The 21,743-nt window shown below is 39.3% G+C and overlaps 1 protein-coding gene across 5 annotated transcripts in view; it reads right to left on the bottom strand.

Annotated features, from left to right (window-relative positions):
- The window catches only part of WLS (Wnt ligand secretion mediator), a 108,546-nt gene that overhangs the window by 65,608 nt on the left and 21,195 nt on the right, over positions 1-21,743 (bottom strand). For 4 of the 5 annotated variants that reach the window (XM_028489270.2, XM_007118735.3, XM_007118734.4 and 1 more), the window contains exon 2: positions 4,351-4,623. In XM_028489270.2, coding sequence (XP_028345071.1) covers positions 4,351-4,623 — 273 coding nt within the window. Of the gene's footprint in view, positions 1-4,350; positions 4,624-5,593; positions 5,869-21,743 lie in introns of all 5 variants that reach the window. The other variant, XM_028489271.2, reaches the window with a different exon arrangement.

Here is a 21,743-nt window from a genome sequence, read left to right as displayed (position 1 = left end):
AATGACTGTCCTTTAAAATATAGTCCTTAGATTATTTTCTCTGCTCAAAGAGCCTTCAAAGATACATGAAAACTCTGAATACATATATATATGTACACATATATATATAATCCTAACTTTAATTTCATAGTCCAAATGTGAAATCTCTTACTACTTGAAATCTGAAACTCATTTTACAGACTGTCTAGGATAGTTTAAAGAAAAAACAGGATTGGTCCTGACTTTTCCTTCCATTTGAGGTAATATTGCTAGAGCTGAATCTCCGATAAACAGAAAGCCATCCACATATAATAGGATCTTGTCCACCACACTTATCTTTTTTCTTCTGCCCCATCTCTTGCTGTCAGAAAGGCATCCAAACAACGATAAAATATAAAAAGTGAACCGGTGGCTGCACATACTGTTTAATATAAGGATCAGGGTAAAACCCAGACCTACCATGTCTTATAAATATTATTATAATTAAAATATATGTGTGTGTGTATATATCTATATCAATCAGCAAAGACATACCATCCCTCTTTAATCAATGCCCTCCTTAGTGCCCATAAGCAAAAGGTAAGGAGAATACATTTAAAGAAAAAATATTCTCATAAACCCAAAATGTAACATTTTCATATTAAAGTCAACAGCCTCCACCCAGAGCTACTGCTCAAAATAAGCATTTTTTGATCTGGTTTTCTTGATGACTCTATGGTTTCAGTCATTTTATACATTTATTGAAGGAACTGTTAGCTGTCCATCTTGTTAAATTTTTAGTGTGGGGGGCTTCCCTGGTGGCGCAGTGGTTAAGAATCTGCCTGCCAACGCAGGGGACACGGGTTAAATCCCTAGTCCGGGAAGATCCCACATGCCGCGGAGCAACTAAGCCTGTGTGCCACAAGTACTGAGCCCACACGCCGCAACTACCGAAGCCCGCGCACCTAGAGCCCCTGCTCCACAAAAAGAGAAGCCACCGCAATGAGAAGCCCGCGCACAGCAAAGAAGAGCAGCCCCCTCTCGGAAAAAAAATTTTTAGTGTGCCCCTATTAAGTGCAGACCCTCACGTTATAAGAAATTAAAGTATGTTTCTAAGATAAAGAATCTTTAGTCCACTCTTTTTCTAGATGAAGATAAAATATATTTTAGAACCTGAAGAAGTACTTGGGGAAAAAAACCATAAGATGCATTCACATTTCATTTACATATAGCAATGTTTTAGTTAAAGCCTTACCAACATAGGCATTTTTGATGTTTAGAATTAATATTTGATGGGAAGCAATTCATCTGTGAAGTTATTAAGATATGTAATAGGTTCTGACCACCAATAAGGATCGGGTGTGAAATTTCCCACACATCCAACAATTCTGACGCCAGCAGGGTGTCCTACAATTCAACTCAATTCTGACACTATCTACCCAGAGATATCATCAGATCCCACAGGTTAAGGGCTCAGTCGCACAATACTGCCCCTCTCTTCGGACGCTAATCACAAGCCCAGGTTGTTACCTGCGCTTCTGACCTACTGGCTACAGATTGGAGGATCCCATGATCTCCTCCTTCGACTTCAGATGCCAGCTGCCAAGTCCAGGTTGTCACCTGTATTTCTAACCTAGTAGCTATGAACTAGAGGTTCCCACAACCCCCTTCTCAGGTTTGATTAATTTGCTAGAGCTGCTCACAGAACTCAGAAACCCATTTATTCATTAGATTATAGGTTTATTACAAAAGATATTAAAGTAGATACAAATCAACGTCCAGATACATAGGGCAAGGTCCCTAACAAAGGAGCTTCTGTCCTCACGGAGTTTGGGGTCCAGTATGGTGCCACGTGGAAGCATTCTGATTCCCCAACCTGGAAGCTCTCCTCCTGGGTTTTTATGGAGGCTTCATCATATAGCCTTGATTGATCAACTCATTGGTCCTCAATGATCTCCATTTCCCGATATTCATGCCCTGTGTCATCTCCCTCAAGTGTGGGCTGGACTTACTCGTTCGCTTCTAACCAGTAGAATAAAGTAGAAGAGATGAGATGTTGCTTCTAAGACTGAGTGGCTTCTGTCTTAGGCACCAGCGTTTTTTCTCTCTCTCTCTCTCTCTCTCTCTGCCTCTCTCTCATCACTAGCCCTTATTGGGGGGTGGGGGGGACCTACTGTAAGACAGCCCCATGGCAAGGCCCATGTGGTGATGGAACAAGGCTTACCAATGACCATATGAGTGACCACATGAAGCAGATCTCCCCCAGTCGAGCCTTCAAGCCTTCTCATGAGACTGCAGACCAGACCAACAGCTTGACTGCAAGCTCAAAAGAGAAGCTCAGCCAGAGACTCCCAAGTTAAGCTGTACCCAGATCCCTGACCCAGAGAAATAGGGAGATAATACATGCTTATTGATTCATGCTGCTAAATTTCAGGATAATTTGTTATACCCAGCACTAATACAGTCAATACAGAGCAATTATTTAATTTCTATTACAGAGTAAATAATTTCCTTTATACTTGGAGCTAGGAGTCTGTCTGGGAACATTATTCCTGAAATACACAACAGGAAACCAGATAACAGAGTACTCTGTCCTTGACCTTCACACCAAAACATAAATAAGCCAGTTAATCTACCCATGTCAGCCTACCATGGCTCCTCTAACTGTTGTAATTCTCCTTTTCTTGAATACATTCTTAGAATTAGGAATATGAAAACCCAAACCTCAAGATATATACATTAGCTTTAGTCTCAGTTTTTAACCTCATAGCAAAGTTTCCTTCCCGAATCTCACACATTATATGGCATATTCCTCTCGTTATAGCACTTATCTTTCCTTATGGTATGTTTAAGTATCTTTCTCCCAACCACTTCTTCCCTAGTGCTTTGTTCAATCTTGTATCTTCAGTACCTAATGCTTAACACATGGTTGAGACTTAATAAAGCTTGAATGAACAAATGTGTTACGCAAGCAATGAATGAGTAAGCAAGTCAATAGGCAAGGGAATAGGGATGTGGGAAGTACCACTTGAATGCTGTTATGAAGGTCCAGATGTGCCCATCAGCCATTACTTCTACCTAAAGTGCTCTTACACTTGCACCCACCCTCACCCCAACTCCTTGTCAGGGTTTTCACTATTTAACACTCACCTCAAAGATGTGTCTGCTCACCTCTACACACACACACACCCACACACACATGCGCGCAGGCGTGCGCGCGCACGTGTGTGCACCAAGGCAGCCTTCCCTTTCTCTGCTCTGAAGCCTTTTCTTTATGCTCCCACAGCTCCTGGGTATACCTTGGTCACAGCACCTAGCACACTATACTGTAATGACTGGTTATTTGCCTGTCATTTCCACTTAACTATAAGCCCCTTGAAGGACAGTGTCTTCACATGTAACCACATGTCCAGCCATCAATTTGGTATGCGGCCGTAGTGGGTACTCAAAAACAGTTTGAAATAATGGGTAAGAGACTGAATGAATTAGGGGTCAGGTGGAAACTCTACATTCTGAAAAATTATCTTAGCATAATCTGTTCCAGATAAAATGTCAATCAGGCACATATACTGCTCCAACTCCTAAACAGAGTAAAATCAATATGATTGTGTATCAAGATAATTGTTGATAAAGGAAAATTAGAATTGAAAAGTGCTTTAATCCATGGACAGGCCCTAGGCAGAGCTGCCTTCAACACACCTTTTTCTCTTTCACTCTCACCCATGATCCTGCTTCAGTAAAAAATGTTCTCTTCCTTCTCAATTTCAGATTCCTTATACTGTCCTCAGATGCCACAAGTGGATCTTCCTCTCCAAAATCACCCAATAATGTCCTCCTCACAAAATGTTTATATGCCTCATGCCCTCAGAGTCTTGAATCACAATTGAGTAAGCTAGAAAAATAACCCGGTTTGTGGGAAAATGGGTGCTCGTGGGTTGGTGTTCCCATTCTGACAGGTATATTTTTCTAAGGCAATGGCTTCACTCAAAGCCCAGCCAGAAAAGACATTTGGAAAGATGGGACCTTTCAGAAACCCTCAAATCACTCCACTAGGATGAGCTCCCTCTCAGCACTAGAGAGGTGATGAAACTTGGTTAGGGCAGGGCTCTGGCCACCTGACTTTGAATTCCAGCTCTTCCACTCTCTAGCCTTCTGACTTTGGGCAGTCTCACTGATGCCTGAGTTTTCTGTGTGTAAAATGAAATAAGACCTACCTCTAGGAATTAAATGGGTTAATTCAGGTAGAGTACTCAGAAAAGTGTCTAGTAAGTAGAAAGCAGTCGATAATTGTCACTAGTAATACTATTATTTTACTGTTATTATAACTGGCTCTGAAAAGCCTGAAGAGAGAAATTCTCCAGGATAGGAGAGGGATGGGGAGGATGCACTTACTGATTTGGTTGTTCAGCTTGAATGCAATGTCCAGCTGCAGGATAAACAGCATGAACTGGAACCACGGACTCATCTCCATGGAGGGGAGGGGAATGTGAACAGAAAACACAATGTCATTGGCTTCGATTTCCCTTGGAATCGCTTCCTCAATGTCTCGGATCTTGTCACACTGGTTGGGTCCCCAAGGCATTAACCATTTTGTCTTGTGATGGTTTTTACGGACATCCACGCATTTCACTGACATGTAGGACACTGCCGTTGTGGGTCCAGGAGCTGAAAAGAGAATATTTTCCTGTTTTAGAAGAATCATCCACGGAAGTGCCTATTTCTGTCTAATATTCTTTCCACCACTGTCCTCTCTCCATTTTTCACACCACCTTCTATAACTTGAGGTCATTAATACCAAGAGATCTCCCAAATCCGGGTGAGGATCCTTCAGTGACCTCCAGAGGCATCATAAAGCATCCCCAAGAGCCTTCCCATTGTTCTCAGTGACTTTTATTTATTGAAAGAATACATTTGTTTTCTTCAGTTTTGTTCAGTTACCTCCTCATTCTAAACAAATGTCACAAAAATCAACTGTGCTTCACATTCCACCTGCCTGAGGGCTTGGAGACCTCTGGGGCTTCACAGAACACAGTGTCTGAAGTCAGAAGACCTGGATCTGAAGCCTGGTTGTATGACTTACTCTCAGGTAATTTTGGGTAAATTGGTTAAATCTATAGTAGGTTCAGGATCCTCATCTGAGAAATAAGATGGCTGGCTTCTAAAATTCAACCAAGATGGCTAGTTTCTAAGATTCTTCTTAACTCTGAAATTCTACAACACTGCTTTTGATTGAGAGAAAGAATTTTTCTGACTTTGGGCCCCCATTTAATGTACCTGTCAGAGAATGGAACCCAAACACTGACTGACACTTCAAGGGTATACTAAAATACGATACATGCATTTCAAGAGGGATCATCAAACTTGAAATATATAACATTAACAACACAATTCTGTGATTATAAAATGGTCACATAATTATAACAGAAAATTTGCAAAATACAGAAATGTTGACATTCAAAACAACATTTACCCAAAATCCCACTAAAGAGAAGTAACCACTGTTGGAAAAATATCAGAGTATTATCTGTCTTTTCTATGAGTTTGTAACTAGATACAAATTTATAGAGGAATTAATTTGTATAACTTTAAAATACATACTAATATTAACACACATTATTACAAAATAGGGTCATACCTATTTGTAGCTTCTTCTTTTTAATCACTTAGCAAAGTAGAGTAGAACAGTGGTAAATAACACAAGCTGTGAAGCCAACTTGCCTGGCTCTCTCATTTCTGGTTGTGTCACCATGAATCCAAGCTAGCAAAGTTTGGGGTGAATTTCTAAACCTGTCTGTGTATTAGTCTTGTTATCTCTTAAATGGCAACAATAATAGCTTGAATGCAGTGTCCAGCTGCAGGATAAACAGCATGAACTGGAACCAAGGACTCATCTCCATGGAGGGGAGGGGACTGTGGACAGAAGACACAATGTCATTGGCTTCGATTTCCCTTGGAATCACTTCCTCGATGTCTCAGATCTTGTCACACTCTCTGAGTCGTTGTATACATTAAACAAATTAACACATGAAAAGTATTCAGAACAGTGCTTGAAAGTACATGAAAAAATATAAAATTTTATCTATTATATTATAAATATTTTCTATGTAATTAAAATTTTTCAACTAGTGGTTGCAAAATAATCACACGATACACCCCCCTTTGTTTTTTTTTTTTTGCGTTACGCGGGCCTCTCACTGCTGTGGCCTCTCCCGTTGCGGAGCACAGGCTCCGGACGCGCAGGTTCAGCGGCCATGGCTCATGGGCCCAGCTGCTCCGCGGCATGTGGGATTTTCCCGGACCAGGGCAAGAACCCGTGTCCCCTGCATCAGCAGGCGGACTCTCAACCACTGCACCACCAGGGAAGCCCCACGATACACCCTTCTAATTTACCTATAACCCCCCACCCCTTGTTTTGTAAAGGTTGTCTATAAATAAGAATAATTCTTTGCCTAATATGTTTTGCTAGTGATTTACCTCAACTTTCCCCTCTGCTGTCTCAATTTGTTTACGGCATATTTTAATACAGAGAAATCCCAGATCTCATGTACAATCACACTTTTATGTTTTTTCCATTCTTCTGTGTATAGAGAGACTTTCTAATCTCCCAATTCAATAAACTTTTACCTTCTAGTCATTTTTAACAATTTCATTTTTTTAATATTTAAATAGTTGATCCACCTGGAATTTGTTTTGATATAAGGGATGAGGTGAGAATCTAGTTTCATTTTTCTAAATATTTAAATTATTCTTTACTGAACAAACTCTCCTTTTTTGTTGCTTTATGACAGCACCTTTATCTTATGTATACAAATAGATATTTCTGTACAATCTAGTCTATTTCCATGTATTGGACTGTAAATTCATGGCCCAACACAACATGGTTTTAAGTCATGTAAACTGATGGTTTATATCAACATCTGATAGAGTAAAACCCCTCCCCCATGCCATTTCATGTTTATATTTTTTGCTGGGATCTGATTGAAATTACATTACATCTATAAATTAATGTGGACAGAGTTGGCATCCTTTCCTGACATTTAGTTTTCCCACCCAAGAACAGTGATCACTTCTCTATTAACTGCAGTCCATTTTAATATCTCTTTGAAAATTTTCACAGTTTTCTTCATGTAGATCCTTCTACTACAATATATTTTTAAATCTATTTATAAAACTTTTCTCTGAAAGTAGTGGAAGGAAAACATAAATCTGGTTTATGTGCATGGTTTAAATATGTTTAATTTTGCACATATGATACTTGACACACAGTGCTTCCAGACCCTTTATGAACAGAAATCATCTCTTACTTGACAGAGATCAAATAGCAACTAGAGGAATATGTAAAGCAAGAGGAAGAGTCATTTATGACACAAGAGTGTGTATTAGTAATACTTTGCCCTGCTTCTAGTGCTCAAATACACATTTTTCTATCCCTAAATATCAATCCTAACAGTAAATTTTGAGTAGTAAAATGTTATGTTCCCAGAAAGTTGGGTTGATGCCTACTAAAACTTACCAGAAAACACAGCACTGCTAAACTCTAGCTGAAAGTTCTTCAGTGTAGTATCCTGAATACCACAACACAGAGCCACCACTAATCCATGCCAGGGAAGTTTTTCTTTAAAACTCAAAACTGTATCATGAATACATTTTACACCTAATCCATCTAAAATCAGACATCTCACGTATTATTAGAAATATGAACCAATCAAACTTTGGTTATCCTGACTCTGCTAAATAGCCCACCAACATTACAAAGACCAAATGGCACATTTAACTAAACTTCTTTTAATGTGGTCGGAGAATAAACCGGGAGACAAAAGTCATGAATTCTATTTTTGGCTAACATACTCAAACTGACTATTTGCTGCAGAAAATAGTTACTACATTTTAAAACTTCTATTCTTCCAAAATGAACCTAACCTTTTTTCATTTATTTTTTTTTCCTTTTGAAAAACAAGTCTCTCCCTCCTTAGACCAAAATGAAAAATAACTATCTGAGTTCCTAGTTAACCTCCAAAACCACATTCCAAACTTAATAACAGAGAAGCTGGACACTTTACAGGCACAAAGGCTGCATTTTTAATGGACACGGTGAACGCCTGCCTTTGTAGCAGCCTGAATTATTTTCATTCTTTCATTAGTCTAGTGTCTTTTTGCATAAAGAAAAAAATCCCAGGAATACTAATATTTTCATAAATAGCATGGCAATGAACTTGGGAAGCCACAAGTGCATCTCAAGCTATACTATAAGAACCACAAGTATTTTTCTTCACTTGAATAAATCTAGTCTAAAAAACCTTTTGTATAACAACCTGAAGATAATTCAACATTTTCCATTTCTAATAATGCTCAAAAGGCGAAACCCTTGTATCATTTGAGAAAGTAAACAGACATTCTGATATTCAAACATGGACAGTTAATGTTCCCTGAATAATATGTTTACAGTTCAAGACAACTTCCTACTCCAGCTAAAAGTGAATTTCCAGGTGTTTCTTATGTAGAAAGCATATCAAAGTAAGCCAAAAACAAAGTCTATAGCTCTTAGCTGGTTGCCTACTATAGAAGGTGTTTTCACCAGCTATAGCCAACAATGTGACTACACAGATCACAAAGCAGTGTCTAAAATCAAAAGAACTTTGATTTATGTCTTTAAATTTTTAAAAAGTGTGAGGGATTTTATTGTAAGAGAAAAGAATGAAATGGGAGAAGCTGAAATTATCTGTGACCTTTGAGCAAGCCACAGTCAACTAACCAACAGTTATACGTAAGGAAGGCCTCAGTCGCCAGCGTGGTTCTAGGGATTAATAGTTTGTGTACTTAAGAAGGAACTAGATGGATTCAGGTCAACAAACTGAGTCATGTTTGCTCAGGTGAAAGCTAAAAATAACCACTCCTCAGTATTCCTAGGACAGTAATGTAATATCACCCAGCTGCTTCGGCACATATTATAAATGTCCCCTCTACCCATTCGTAGCACTTAGTTGAAAACAAGTGGCCCAAAGCTACTTCTACATCAGTACAATTTCATAGACAGAGCAGTCTGGCCCAAAATGAATATGCCCAGGCACTATGGACTGGTTAGTTTATGGTAGGTTAACACAACTTTTGGAGTAGGCACAGAAGTTATAAAACACAAGCTACTCTTTGAAAACACCACCCCATTTTGAGGCCAGTTCTCTTTACCGTGTCAGACATAGGCCATTTTTTTTCCTTTTTTTAATCTGTATTTCAACACAGTATTTTTGGCCTCCGTCTCTCCACAATAGCAGAGAACTGTGAAATCTGACACTATACAACATTTAATTTTAAAGTGATGTGAAATCAATAAGACTTCTAATTCGGGGCTGGGAAAAACTGCACAAACACAAGCCTCTTTAAAAATTCAGTGACCCTTCAGTGACATACATCACTAAGGCTCATACTGCGTTCACCAACTATGTCTTGAATACCTACTACGCACGAAGCACTGTTAGGTGCTTGAGGGAACCTAACAGACACCAGCCACGTGGAATGTAAAAATAATGGGGAAAACAGACAATACATAAATAATTACAGGAAAAGTAATTATAGTTGTGGTGATACTATATTTACCCTGACATTACCTGAGAAAGGGCCATAGTCAGATATTTGGAAGGCAGGAGAAACGAATTCACTAGAATGAGGCAAAAATTCCAGTCATCATTACAATGCAACCTTGAATAAAAATGTAAGTGAACAATGACTAAACCTGTACTTCTTTTGGAAGAATATTCATTGACTCCAGTCAGCTTCCTGTTATGGCATCTCAAATGGCTGTCCAGTTTACAAATTACTATCTGGCCAACCACTACCGCTATCATGCTCAAAGTTGAGTCAACATCAAATCATTAGCCCCTACTCCCGCCAGAACCTTTAATTAGAGAGTTGGACAGAGACACAAGACTTGGTTGCCTCCTAGAAAAGTTAAAATAAAATTAAAACAACATGCTGACATGACACATGGTCTCCGTTTAAGCCAACACAGACTATTTATTTCTTTGCTTTATTACAAGTAAAGAAGATTCCTTTAGCAGTTATCTAGGAGTATTACTATTATGCGGGCACTGTGCAACCTAAAGATAGAGACAAATGACAGTCCCAGACCCTGAGTTGCTCACAGTCGAGTGTGGGAGGGTGAGAAGTTGGCACAGAAGTCCATCCTGATTGAAACGTGCCCTTACAGATGTTGCACAGGAGGCATCATTTGTGAAGGGGGCTGGGAGAGCTGCCTGCCCGAGGCCTGGACTTAGACTTCAAAGAGAGCAGGTGTTAGTTAGCCAGGTGGAAAAGGGGACAGGAGTAGGGAAGGCGCTGAAGAAGAGCATGTGCTGGGTCAGAGGCTATCTAGAAAACCACAATACAGTCGTCCCTCTGTATCCGTGGAGGATTGCTTCCACGGCCCCTATGGATACCAAATTCTGAGGATGCTCAAGTCCCTTCTATAAAATGGCACAATATAGTCGGCCCTCCTGATCAGCAGATCAATCCCTGGCTGGTTGATCTGAGGATACTGAAGGCCAATCGTTCGGTCTGTGTTTGAGCATCAAATTTAAGAACAGATCATTTACTAGGTGAAAATGCTGCACAGCCCTAACCTTGTTACAGCCCTTTGCTTTCTCTGACCAGGGGTCTAGTTCTCTAGGGGGGCCTTGGCTTCTGTTCCCAACAGTCTCAGCTTCACTTTGTACAGCGACATGAAGAGACCCACAAATAACAAAGAACTTTTATTTGGGGGAATCTTTCCTTCTAAGACACTGTTGGTATCTTATAGGTAGCCACAAGGCCAGACATGAGCAACACGGTGCCCCGGAAGGAAGGGAGAAGGCAATGGGGTCTCCAAAGAGCCTGTGCAGTCTCCATTATCAGAATAGCCTTCACCTAAATTAGAGGAAGACTGTCTTCTTGCAACCGAAATGATATTTCAGGATTAATGTGCTTTGGGCTCCAAGGGGAAGGAATGTGGAAAACAGACCAATTAAAAGGGTAATTCATGTTTACAAGCATTAATAACCAGAACCTCTCTAATTGAAAAAGTAACGATTTTTTTTTTTTTTTTTTTGCGGTACGCAGGCTCAGCGGCCATGGCTCACCGGCCCAGCCGCTCCGCGGCATGTGGGATCTTCCCGGACGGGGGCACGAACCCGTGTCCCCTGCATCGGCAGGCGGACTCTCAACCACTGCGCCACCAGGGAAGCCCAAAAGTAATGATTTTAATTAAAAATGGTCAAACATTTCAGAAATATTTTAGGGAATTTTATTTTTATAAAGGCATCTTAGCTAACAAAAATGAAAAAAACAAAACTATACACACTGATTTAAAAACACAATCATTTCATGATATATGTAAGTCAAATCATTATCCTGTAACCCTTAAACTTACACAGTGCTGTACGTCAACTATATCTCAATAAAACTGGAAGAAAAACATTTTTAAAAAATAAAAACACACCCTTACAATTAATGAAATGAAACAAAGCTTAGACTCCCATTAATTATATGATCTAATAATGAATATATAATAACTGACAGAATAACCCAACCAGTATAAGATTGTCCCTAAAAAAAAAAATGCTGTAACAGTACTTATCCAAAATTTGTTTTAATGTCAAACATAAATGGATAGTTAGATCTGTAAATTAACATCTTGAAAGTTAAATCACTTGCTTCCTGTCTTCATAGATTTTATGGTCTGGGAAATCTTTGCTGTCTGATTTGATCCCCTTTAACTATAAGATTTCTATACATTTTGTTCCCTACTATATTCCAGGAAAATTGTTTTAATTGTCTGAATGAAAGAAATTGTATTAATACTTCATATAAAAGTTTACAAAATATCCAAGCTGTAAGCAACTATCCCTGAGACCAGGTCATTTTCTCTTCTGGAATGAAATGTGATATACAATGTTATAAATTTGGGGACTTAACATTTATATCTGGAGAAATTTTTAAACTGTTATGAAATATATGCAATAAGGCTGATCCAGGTAAACTATAGAGCTGTTTAAACAAAGTACATTATTTATATTCTTACAATTATTTACTTTCTTGAAAGTGTTATTTTTCTTTGTTGTAGAAAATGGTGCACTTGTATAAGAGTTCATCATACCGGGGCGCGAACCCGGTTCCCCTGCATCGGCAGGCGGACGCGCAACCACTGCGCCACCAGGGAAGCCCCATTACTCTTATTTTTGATTATTTTGCTTTAGCTAATTAATAAAAACGTAAGGTGTTATTTCCTTTAATTTCATTCCTATTTCTTAAAATAACTTATTAAGCTGTTTATATAGGTGTAAAAAATATGTGACAGAATTATATTTAGAAGAGAGACGTATTAAAATATTAAAGTGAAAATAAATAAATAAATAAATAAATAAAAACAGACAATTGCTAGCAGATACTTTCTTCTGACTCAAGAGGGAGGCTGATTTAACTCTTGAAATCTGGTCTTACTTCAAAATCTGCTGTCATGATCTCTGACCTGTATAAACATGAATAATTGGTTTATTTATTTTTTACAATTTTATTTGTTTATTTGTTCTCTACTTTATTCCCTAAAAGATTTTGGATACTAGGAAGTGAATATTAGACTTTATTTTTTAAAAAGAGTTGAGGCTGATTTAAAAGCATGGAATTAATGTTTGGGGCACTGAGAATTACTTGGCCTATGTCTGTATCTATGAAAGTAGAGAATAAAAGCAATAGCTGGATAATGTAAGCCCCACAGCTTTCACCTGAACTACAAAGTTAAATGGCTCAATATCCATTTCACTTTGTAATATAAAGAACACTTCCATTTCCTGGCTATGAACGGTATGTATAACATGTTCATCATGGATGGTATGTATAAGATGTTCATAAAAGATTATATACTCAAATCGGTTCTAAGCTTTGCCTATCTGAATATCTATGCTTGCCTAAATGAGAATTTATATGAAATGCATTGGGCCTTTAAGGCCCCTGGACAATTCCAGGGCTTGCTTAGAATTTTTTGATTCCCTCCCAAGGAAAGGGATGGGGAAAAGAGGAGCAGAGGAACATAGGTGGCCACAGAAACCAAGGAGACCAGAGGAATACCTGTTATTTATACAACTACAAGTTTTATTCAAACCACGCCCCCCCCAAACACTCATTTAACATAAAGGAATCTTCAGCTAAATTTAAAAATTAGCTTTTAAATGTATTAAATTGAATTCCCTCAGAGATTGCACCTGCCTTTCTTAAGCTCAGAAACCTTCTACCTTAATTCTAGTTAAAAGGATACATGTGGGATATACTATACAACTGAAGTAGCCAGATCATATTATCTGGTTGAGTTGAGAGGTTTTAGACAACTAGCAATTCCTTGACCAATTCTGCTTACTGTTCCCTCCACGTCAGTTCCTAAAAAGATTTCTTAGTATCTACCACAGCATGTACCTAAGTTTCAGACTGTCTCATAATAATGACCACTTCAAAACTTTTCAGCTAAAGAAAGTGTAAATACTTGAGTTAAACTGAGTGCTTCAGAATTAACTGACTCAGTCTGTTAATTCCTTTAGATAAATTGCTCTGAAGTTGTAATGGTCAGACACTCACTCTACCTCTGCCATTGACTTTGAAGATAAAATTCTCCTATATTTCAACCATACCAATTAAATCTTACTAGATTACTAACTAAAGTATTATTTCACGATTCAATCTCAGTCACTAGAGAACCAAAAGTGGGTGTGCAGGGCCAAGATCTGGAGAAGTGATTTTCAGAATTATCCTAGCTATGCCCCAGTGGGCGTAACGGGGTACACTAAGTGACGTGTAATTCATTCTTGCCAGCCGATTTCAGTAAGTAGTAGTTAATTATGCTAACATCTGTTCTAAGAAAGCTAAATTTTTAAACACAGCAGAACAAGCAGAACATTCCTCTACACTAACCTACCACCACCAAAACACACAAACACACACACACCCCACATAGCAGAGATGAATGCAAAGTAATTTGTACTGTACACACACAAGTCAAACACGTATTTTAAAACAGTTCCCTACAACATAAACTTATGAATAAATGACAGACATTTTGACAGGAAAGGTTCAGAAATTGTAGCAAACACTTGTGTAATTCATTCCTTCCTTAAAAAATATTGAAAAATAGTGTATGTTTACATCTTAGGCTGATGAGGATTTTAAATGCTTAGCCTGCAACCTCAATTGTTCTGGAGCCAAAGATGCAACAGCTTTGAGGAATAGAAGAATTACTCTACATTTGTCAGAATCTACACAGCAAACATGAAGCGCCACTTGGCTTCCATTACTTGTCTGGCTTGGATCCCGTGGAATTGAGGAGCGCTGGAACCAAGAGGAAAAAAATTACTGTGCTTTGGGACACAGAGCCAAATTCTTACATAGTATTTGAAATGCTGTGGTAAACATGAAGTTACTTTAGGCTCAAGATTAGTGCCAGTTTTTTTCCCCCCTCTTTTTGAAAAAATAATAAAATGCACATAAAGAGCCCTGCCAGAGTTTTAGCACATAAAATCTGCCAACCATTAGACGTGCTAATTGGGGGAGCAATCCTGAATTCAGATTTTAAAAACTGACCCTCAACTTTGGTGTATGGCAACGAACAGAGATTAAATTAAGAAGCTTGACAGGTACATCAAATATTTCTAACCTCTAGCTCTGAAAAATACCTACAATTACTGTTTCTCCATCGCTTCAAAAATACTCAAAACACTAGAAACTACACACGAAGTGAACACAAAAGTCCTCCACAGAAAAAGCAAACGGCTCATCTGTTGACACTATTGCTCATCGCTCAGCAAACCAGTCATCTGGGCTGAATTTCTGACTTCGTGCCAGTGCGTCAAAATCAGCCACCATTCAGCCAAAAGTCTGTGGAATGCAGCCAAGACCACCTATGGAAAGTGAATTATAGCATCTTATAATTTACTACCTTGGCTATGATCTCATAAACCCAGCATGGAGGGTGAACAAGCTATTGTGTGGAAAATCTCTCAGAGCCGCTGTAGAGGCCCCCAAAGCTGCTCTTGGCAGCTACGTGGGTAGGGAAGACACAAAGGTGGCCACCTGGCTCTATGAACCAGCAAGCTCACCACTGGCACACCTTTGGAGTGAAACTTTACGGTTAGAAAACCCCCAAATTAAATCTTCTAGGAGAAATAGCTGCTTTGTTCTGAAGTACCTATTACATTCTACAATAATTTCATGTTTATTACCTATAATTTATTATTATCAGACATGTATTATTTATAAATTACAGATATTCTACTTTTATCAATATTATCAATGTTAATAACAAACATGAATACTAACTAATATATGAACTGCACGTTACATTTTACAAAGCACTTTCAGACACTTTGATCATCTAATCCTCATAGGAAACAGGTGAAGTTGTTATTATAATGGTCCACACTGCATATGCAGAAGATTGGTGGCTTTGTCCCACCAGTAAGTGGCAGAGCTGGGACTAGAACCCTGGTCTCACTTCACATCTGTTGCTCCTCCCAATACACCACATTGCCTCAATTGCCAGTTTCCTTATTAGCCTTTACCTGTTTACTAGGAGGGTCTGCAGCCAATATTAAAATTGTGGGAGCATGTTTAGATACCACTCTTTAGCACTATTTCCTGGAAACTGAGGTTCACAAAGGTAGGACTTAAGAGTTATTTACCCTATACCAGCACTGCCTTGAAGGGATCAAGGTCTGCATGGTGGAAAGAAAATAGGAGACAAAACGAGATAAAATATTCACATCTTAGACTTAAGTGTATATAATTAATGGCTGCCAATTTGAAGATTTTATAACAAAATCTATATTCCTAAGAACATATATAGGGAAATTTTTGGCCATTTCATTAACATCCCCTATACAAGTCACTTGCTTTTAAAGGCATCAAATCCTACTTTTGAGATCAAATCTACAAAACAGCTCAGACAGAAACCTGGACAAAAGAATCTTCTGCGGCATTATGATCTATTTACCTAGCAGCTCTAAATGAGATTTTCTCTGTGGTCCAATGAATTACATATGAAAGTTCACAAAAGAGTAGCAAAGAAAAGCAATGGAAGACTTCTGGTGTTGAAGGAACTGTGGAGCACAGGATGGTATCAGAAGTCTTGAGATGACACACGGCGCTTCTGAATGGTGACAGGCAAATGCAATTGTGACTGGAGGGAAGAGCTAGTTAGGAGGAAGAATTTGTGGGCCCTTTTGGTTAACGCGGGACGTGAGTGAGAGAGAGAAGTCAAGGATGTCCAAGTTCCTTGCATGGACAGCAGATGGATGGCAATGTCATTTGCTAGGAGAGGAATCAAAGGAAAATGAGTGATATGTCATATGACAGGCAGAATATAAAGAAGCTGGGGGTGTAGAGCTTGTTAAATTAAAGAGCTCAGTCTGTATGATGCAGGGGGTGTTACAGATAAAAGGTCAAATACATGAATGACTAAGATTTGGAAGAGGAGTTAGATTTATTCTAGGTGGTTCCAATGTTGCAAGTTCTAAGGAAGGAAATCTGAGAGCAAAAGAAATCAGATGGTCCGAAGTTAACCTGACCAGTTGAAGACAATAAGTTGCTCATACCTGTGTGAGTACAAATGCTCCTGCTAGAAACACTTGATAAGTGCAAAGAGTGCAGAGGACATTTGAGCACTGGATGGGGATGGAAAGACAGCCTTTAGGGCCTTCTCCATCATTATATTCTATGAGCACTCTTCAGACATTTAGAGCTTCAACTCTGGGCCACAAATTGGTCTGCTATCCTGAATTACTACAAGTTTGAGGATAAGAACCTTGGCGGAATGAATTATCAATTATCATGAATTATCAATGAATCAGGATTGTGGAGTTCTAGTACTGGATATGCCACTAAGCAGGCAAAGTATTCAACCAATCTTGGGCCCCAGTTCTCTCAACTGTAAAGGGCAGTATTTTAACTGCTAGACATTCCTAACTTAGAAATTCTTTGACTCTAAAGGGAATTTATATGTTCTATGTTATGGTGAAAGTCATTCTTTTAAGGTTGAAAAATACCCTTTTAAATTAGGATCAATGTATATGATAAATTTTGAAATATATTAAAACACTACAGGCTGCCACGCCTTGCCCATCTAGCCCCTTCTCCCCTCATTTTCCTTGTATTTTCACATCTGTTAGAGGAAAAGACTGTAATCTCTTACTCTTCTCTGTTGCTTACTGAGGCCGAAATGGGCTCTGGGTGTTTTCTATCTTCCAACAACTGCTGACATCAACACATTATTCCAGAAAGCAAAGGCAAGCTAGAGCCAACTGTATATGTAAAATTTCATACTGATATATTCAGCATGATGAAATATACCCCTGTAATACATGCTATGGGAAGGTGGTCCAACCTAATCATAATGAAAACGTTTAGGGAAAAAAAACCCAAAACTCCATTCCAGCTTCCAGCCAATGGCCCATACACTTGCGGTATAACAACACAAAGACATTCCAACACAATGAAATAATCTGGAGTATGTCCAACCTCTATTTTTCAGGTTGATAGAAATAGGCTCAACAGAGCTGAGTCTATTATTCAGAAGAAATGGAAGTCATGGCAAACACTGCCCTAAGCCAAAAGATCATGGACAAAATTTGCTAACAAGAAATCAATTCATAACATTCATTCAGATTTTCATTTAAACTGCTGGGTTCTTAATATATTTCAAAATTTACCCTCTATGAAAAAATGTTCCATAAGAGAAAATGACAATTACAGTGCAGCAAGGGAAATGCTTTCACTGAAAGGGTTCTTTAGGTTGCTGTAGGCATCTACAAAAACAGAACAAGAGAAATTAAAAGCAAGGGCTCTAGACTCAGAAAAACTTGGGATCAAATCTAACTCTGTTTCTTACTAGCAATTTAGTTGGGCAATTTTCATAGCCTTACAAAATGCCGGTTTCTCCTTTGGAAAAGTTTACTATGAGTACCCACCTCGTAAGTTTGTTGTAAAGATAAAATAATTAGTAAAAAGAGCCTATCACAGTACCTTGCACATAGTGAGGCCTTAATGAATGTTAACTAGTGATCATAAGAAAGCTGCCAGCAGATGGAGAAGAATAATCTGGTGGGAGATGGTGACATGCTCCTTGCTCTCTATCCTGTCTCTCCCTCCCTCTCCCCAGGGATGTGTTTATCTAAACATTCAAGGAACTAGAAGGTCTGAATCTTGGGTCATTAGAAACAGAGGTTCTCGGCAATGGGAGATGATTCTATCAGAATTTTAACTTGAACATCTAAGATGTCTTTCCCTAAGAAACATCCCAGGGATCTCCTAAGCAGCCTGTTGTTTGAACACAGAATTAGCTCTTAATTTTCTCCTCAGTGAAATGGGCTTAATAACATCTTTTTTCAGTTATTTCCATAAATTATTAGAAAATAACTATGGCCAAAAGTATTCATGTGGGTCTTCCCATCTCTTCCTCCCTGCAGATAGAGAGAATGCTGGTTTTGCTTGCTCTGTTGCAGGCCCTCACCAGCCCCCAACAAGGGTTCAACTTATCGCTAAATGGATTCTTTGAGTTTTCACCATACACAATCAAGAGAAAAGGGACAAGTGGAAGAGATGGGCTTGGGCTGGGGGGGGATTTTACCAGAGGAGGTTTTAGGGGTATTTTGGAAGAGAGAAGTTAGAAGCATCGAAGAAAAGGGGGATTTCCAGAAGTAGTACTACAGATTATATGTCGTCTTTACCGTGTTTCACAGTGTGACTACAGAACTGAAGTTATTATATTACTTTAAATTCATTTTGGGGGGATTGCCCATTTCTTTGACAGAATCACTACTTCAAGATGGCTCTATTAGGCTAGTCATGTCTTTACATGGGGGCAACACAAACAAAACAGATTAACAGGTGCAAAAACATCATCCAAACCTTTGGCAAGACTTATTTAATCAGCACATGACACTGGGAAGATGGAGAGGACTGACATTTTAGGAAGGCAAGTTAGGATTATGGGGCTGACCATATGAGGTTAGAGCTACACCTACACTGTATCATCATCATTTTATTTCAATATTTTGTTCAAAGCCTGGTCTCTTTACAATCAGAGAGCTGCACATGCCTATTCCCTCTTAATACTCCTGGCTACCCTGCCACCATCCCTCTACCCCAGGGTTTCTCAACCCCGGCACTGTTGACATTTGGGGCTGGATAAATGTGGAGGCTCTTCTGGGCACTACAGGGTATTTGGCAGCAGCCCTGGCTTCTATTCACTAGTTGCCAGGAGCATCTTCTCTCCTCCTCCCGAATGTAGTGCAAATCAAAAATGTCTCTAGACATTGCCAAATATCCCCTGGGGGGCAAAATCACTCCTGGTTGAGAACCCTGGCTTTATCCCAATCACTCGGGCTTCGGAGAAAAATTCATACCCCACTAAGCCAACTTGCGACACTCCCTTTTCAGAGTTTGCAACTACGGGGATTCCAAGCTCTGAATGATCCATAACCATCACAGTTGCCTGCATGCTGGACTGGCTGCATCAGGCATCAGGTTGCCATCTACAAATTATAAATGATTATAACAGCTACCAATCGTTGGGTATTTCGTATGTGCCAGGAAGTAGGCTAGGGGATTTAACTGGATTGATTTTCATTCTTATACAGCAGTAAGTGGTAGATATCATTATCTCCATTTAGAGATGAGTAAAATGAGGCTCTGAAAATGTAAATAACTCAACCAAGGTCACAGCCAATAAAGGGTTGAGCTGGGGTTTGAACCTAAATCCATCTGAGTCCAGAGTCTCTCTCTGTCTCAGGTCACACTATTTCTCCTAATGAGAAAAACCAGTGCAGACATATATGCGAAGTACATTTGTCATAAGTTACATGAGTTAAAATGGGGAGGCCAGCACATAGACTGTTGAAGAACTCGGTGCTCTCTGAACTAAGCTGATCACCAGTAAGAGAGGTGTGTTTGTTCTAAGGACACTACCAAGTTGATTTTTGAATTATGAATTTTCTACTGAAGACAGGAAAATGGTGGTTTCCTCTAAGTAGAAACAACAAGCAGTAGCTGGTTGCCATGGTAGCAGAGGTAAACTTAATCTTGACTGGGAATACAATCACCAACAGGGACAGCAAGATTCTGGTAAGGAATCTTACCAGACAACAGTGTTTTCACCTGGAAAAGGGAAAGTCAGAGAGAAATGATAGTCATCTTCAATTATTTGAAAGGCCACCATCTAACAAAAGGGAAGCAGCACATATTCTAGATTATTCCAAAAGGAAAGTCCAGGATTCATGAGTGGAAAATACAATGTGGTAATGGAAACCAGTCTTCCATTGAGTTATAAGAAAGAACATTTAACCATCATAGTGTTTCAACTACATCGAAAAATTAAACAATTTTAATTGTCTACTCAGCAACCATCAATGGAATGGAAAAACTGCTGCCAGGGAGGTCGTCTGTGTTGGGGAGACCCCAGTGTGGGTGAGGTTAGACTAGACAAATTCCCAGGCCCCTTACAAAACAAGAATCTCTGTTTCCCTAAAGAATTGGGAAATTGTGGATTCCTGCTGAAAACAGACAAATGGAGGGTGGAAAAGGTGGGGATCTCCATTGGGCAAAAAGCACCAGCAGTAGTTCATCACCATAATAGGAAAGGTAGACTCCCATCTTGCCTGGGAAGAAAATATCATTTAGGTGGTACCAGATAAGAGGGGAAGACCTTGTGGGGGATTTTTTTCTCTTCTGAATAGATGAAGGGGTAGGGCAGTAGGGTTTTAAAAAAAGGACAAAGAATCAAGCAGCTCTTTCTTTGGTCTTCCAACCCTAAGACACTGTGATGCCTCTTTCTTGGAATTTACAGCCAGCTCTATCTGATTTTAAAAATCCATTCAATTTTTTAAAGAAAATAGACAAACATCCAGGTAAGGAATAGCTAGAATAACAGTTGACAGCTTTCTTCTAAACACTGATATTGCCTTTGGTTTCACTATCCTTGACTTGCCCTCAACCAACAATTCGTTATAAAACAACTCACCACCAGATTGAGGAAATGGATAGGACAGGGCTAACCTCAACATTTCCTCTTGGAAAACCCACCACGTTGTAAATTTGCTGGACCTGTCTTGGCAAATAAAATTGTTACAAAGTCAACTTCTGCTAAGGCACACAACCTCCCTTGTAAAAGGGAGGAGGTGCTAAAATAATAACAGGTTTTCAAAAAAACCATACCGATTCATCTTACCATATTATATATGAATAATACATTAAGAGAATTTTCCCTATCTCTTCATCTCCAGGGCACTCAAAGCATTTACATTCTCATTATTTTACACCCATTAAGTGGGTACCAAAGATTATTATCCTCCTTTGATTTCTAAGAAAGCAACTACAGAAAGATTAAACAAGTAAGCTGTCCAAGTTGCTCAGTAAATTGAGATGTTTGGAGTTGTCCACTCAGTGCTTGTTTTAGGGACTTAGTACTACAAAGTGACTGAATCCTAACTCACCAAAACCCCCAAGTCGGGCTTCCCTGGTGGCGCAGTGGTTGAGAATCTGCCTGCCAATGCAGGCGACACGGGTTCGAGCCCTGGTCTGGGAAGATCCCACATGCCGCGCAGCAACTAGGCCCGTGAGCCACAACTACTGAGTCTGCGCGTCTGGAGCTTGTGCTCCGCGGCAAGAGAGGCCATGACAGTGAGAGGCCCGCGCGCCGTGATGAAGAGTGGCCCCTGCTTGCCGCAACTAGAGAAAGCCCTCGCACAGAAACGAAGACCCAACACAGCAAGCAAGCAAGCAAG

The sequence above is a fragment of the Physeter macrocephalus genome, chromosome 4 (assembly GCF_002837175.3).
Source record: "Physeter macrocephalus isolate SW-GA chromosome 4, ASM283717v5, whole genome shotgun sequence".
In the NCBI taxonomy this organism is placed as follows: Eukaryota; Metazoa; Chordata; class Mammalia; order Artiodactyla; family Physeteridae; genus Physeter; species Physeter macrocephalus.
This window is presented reverse-complemented; position numbering and strand designations above follow the sequence as displayed.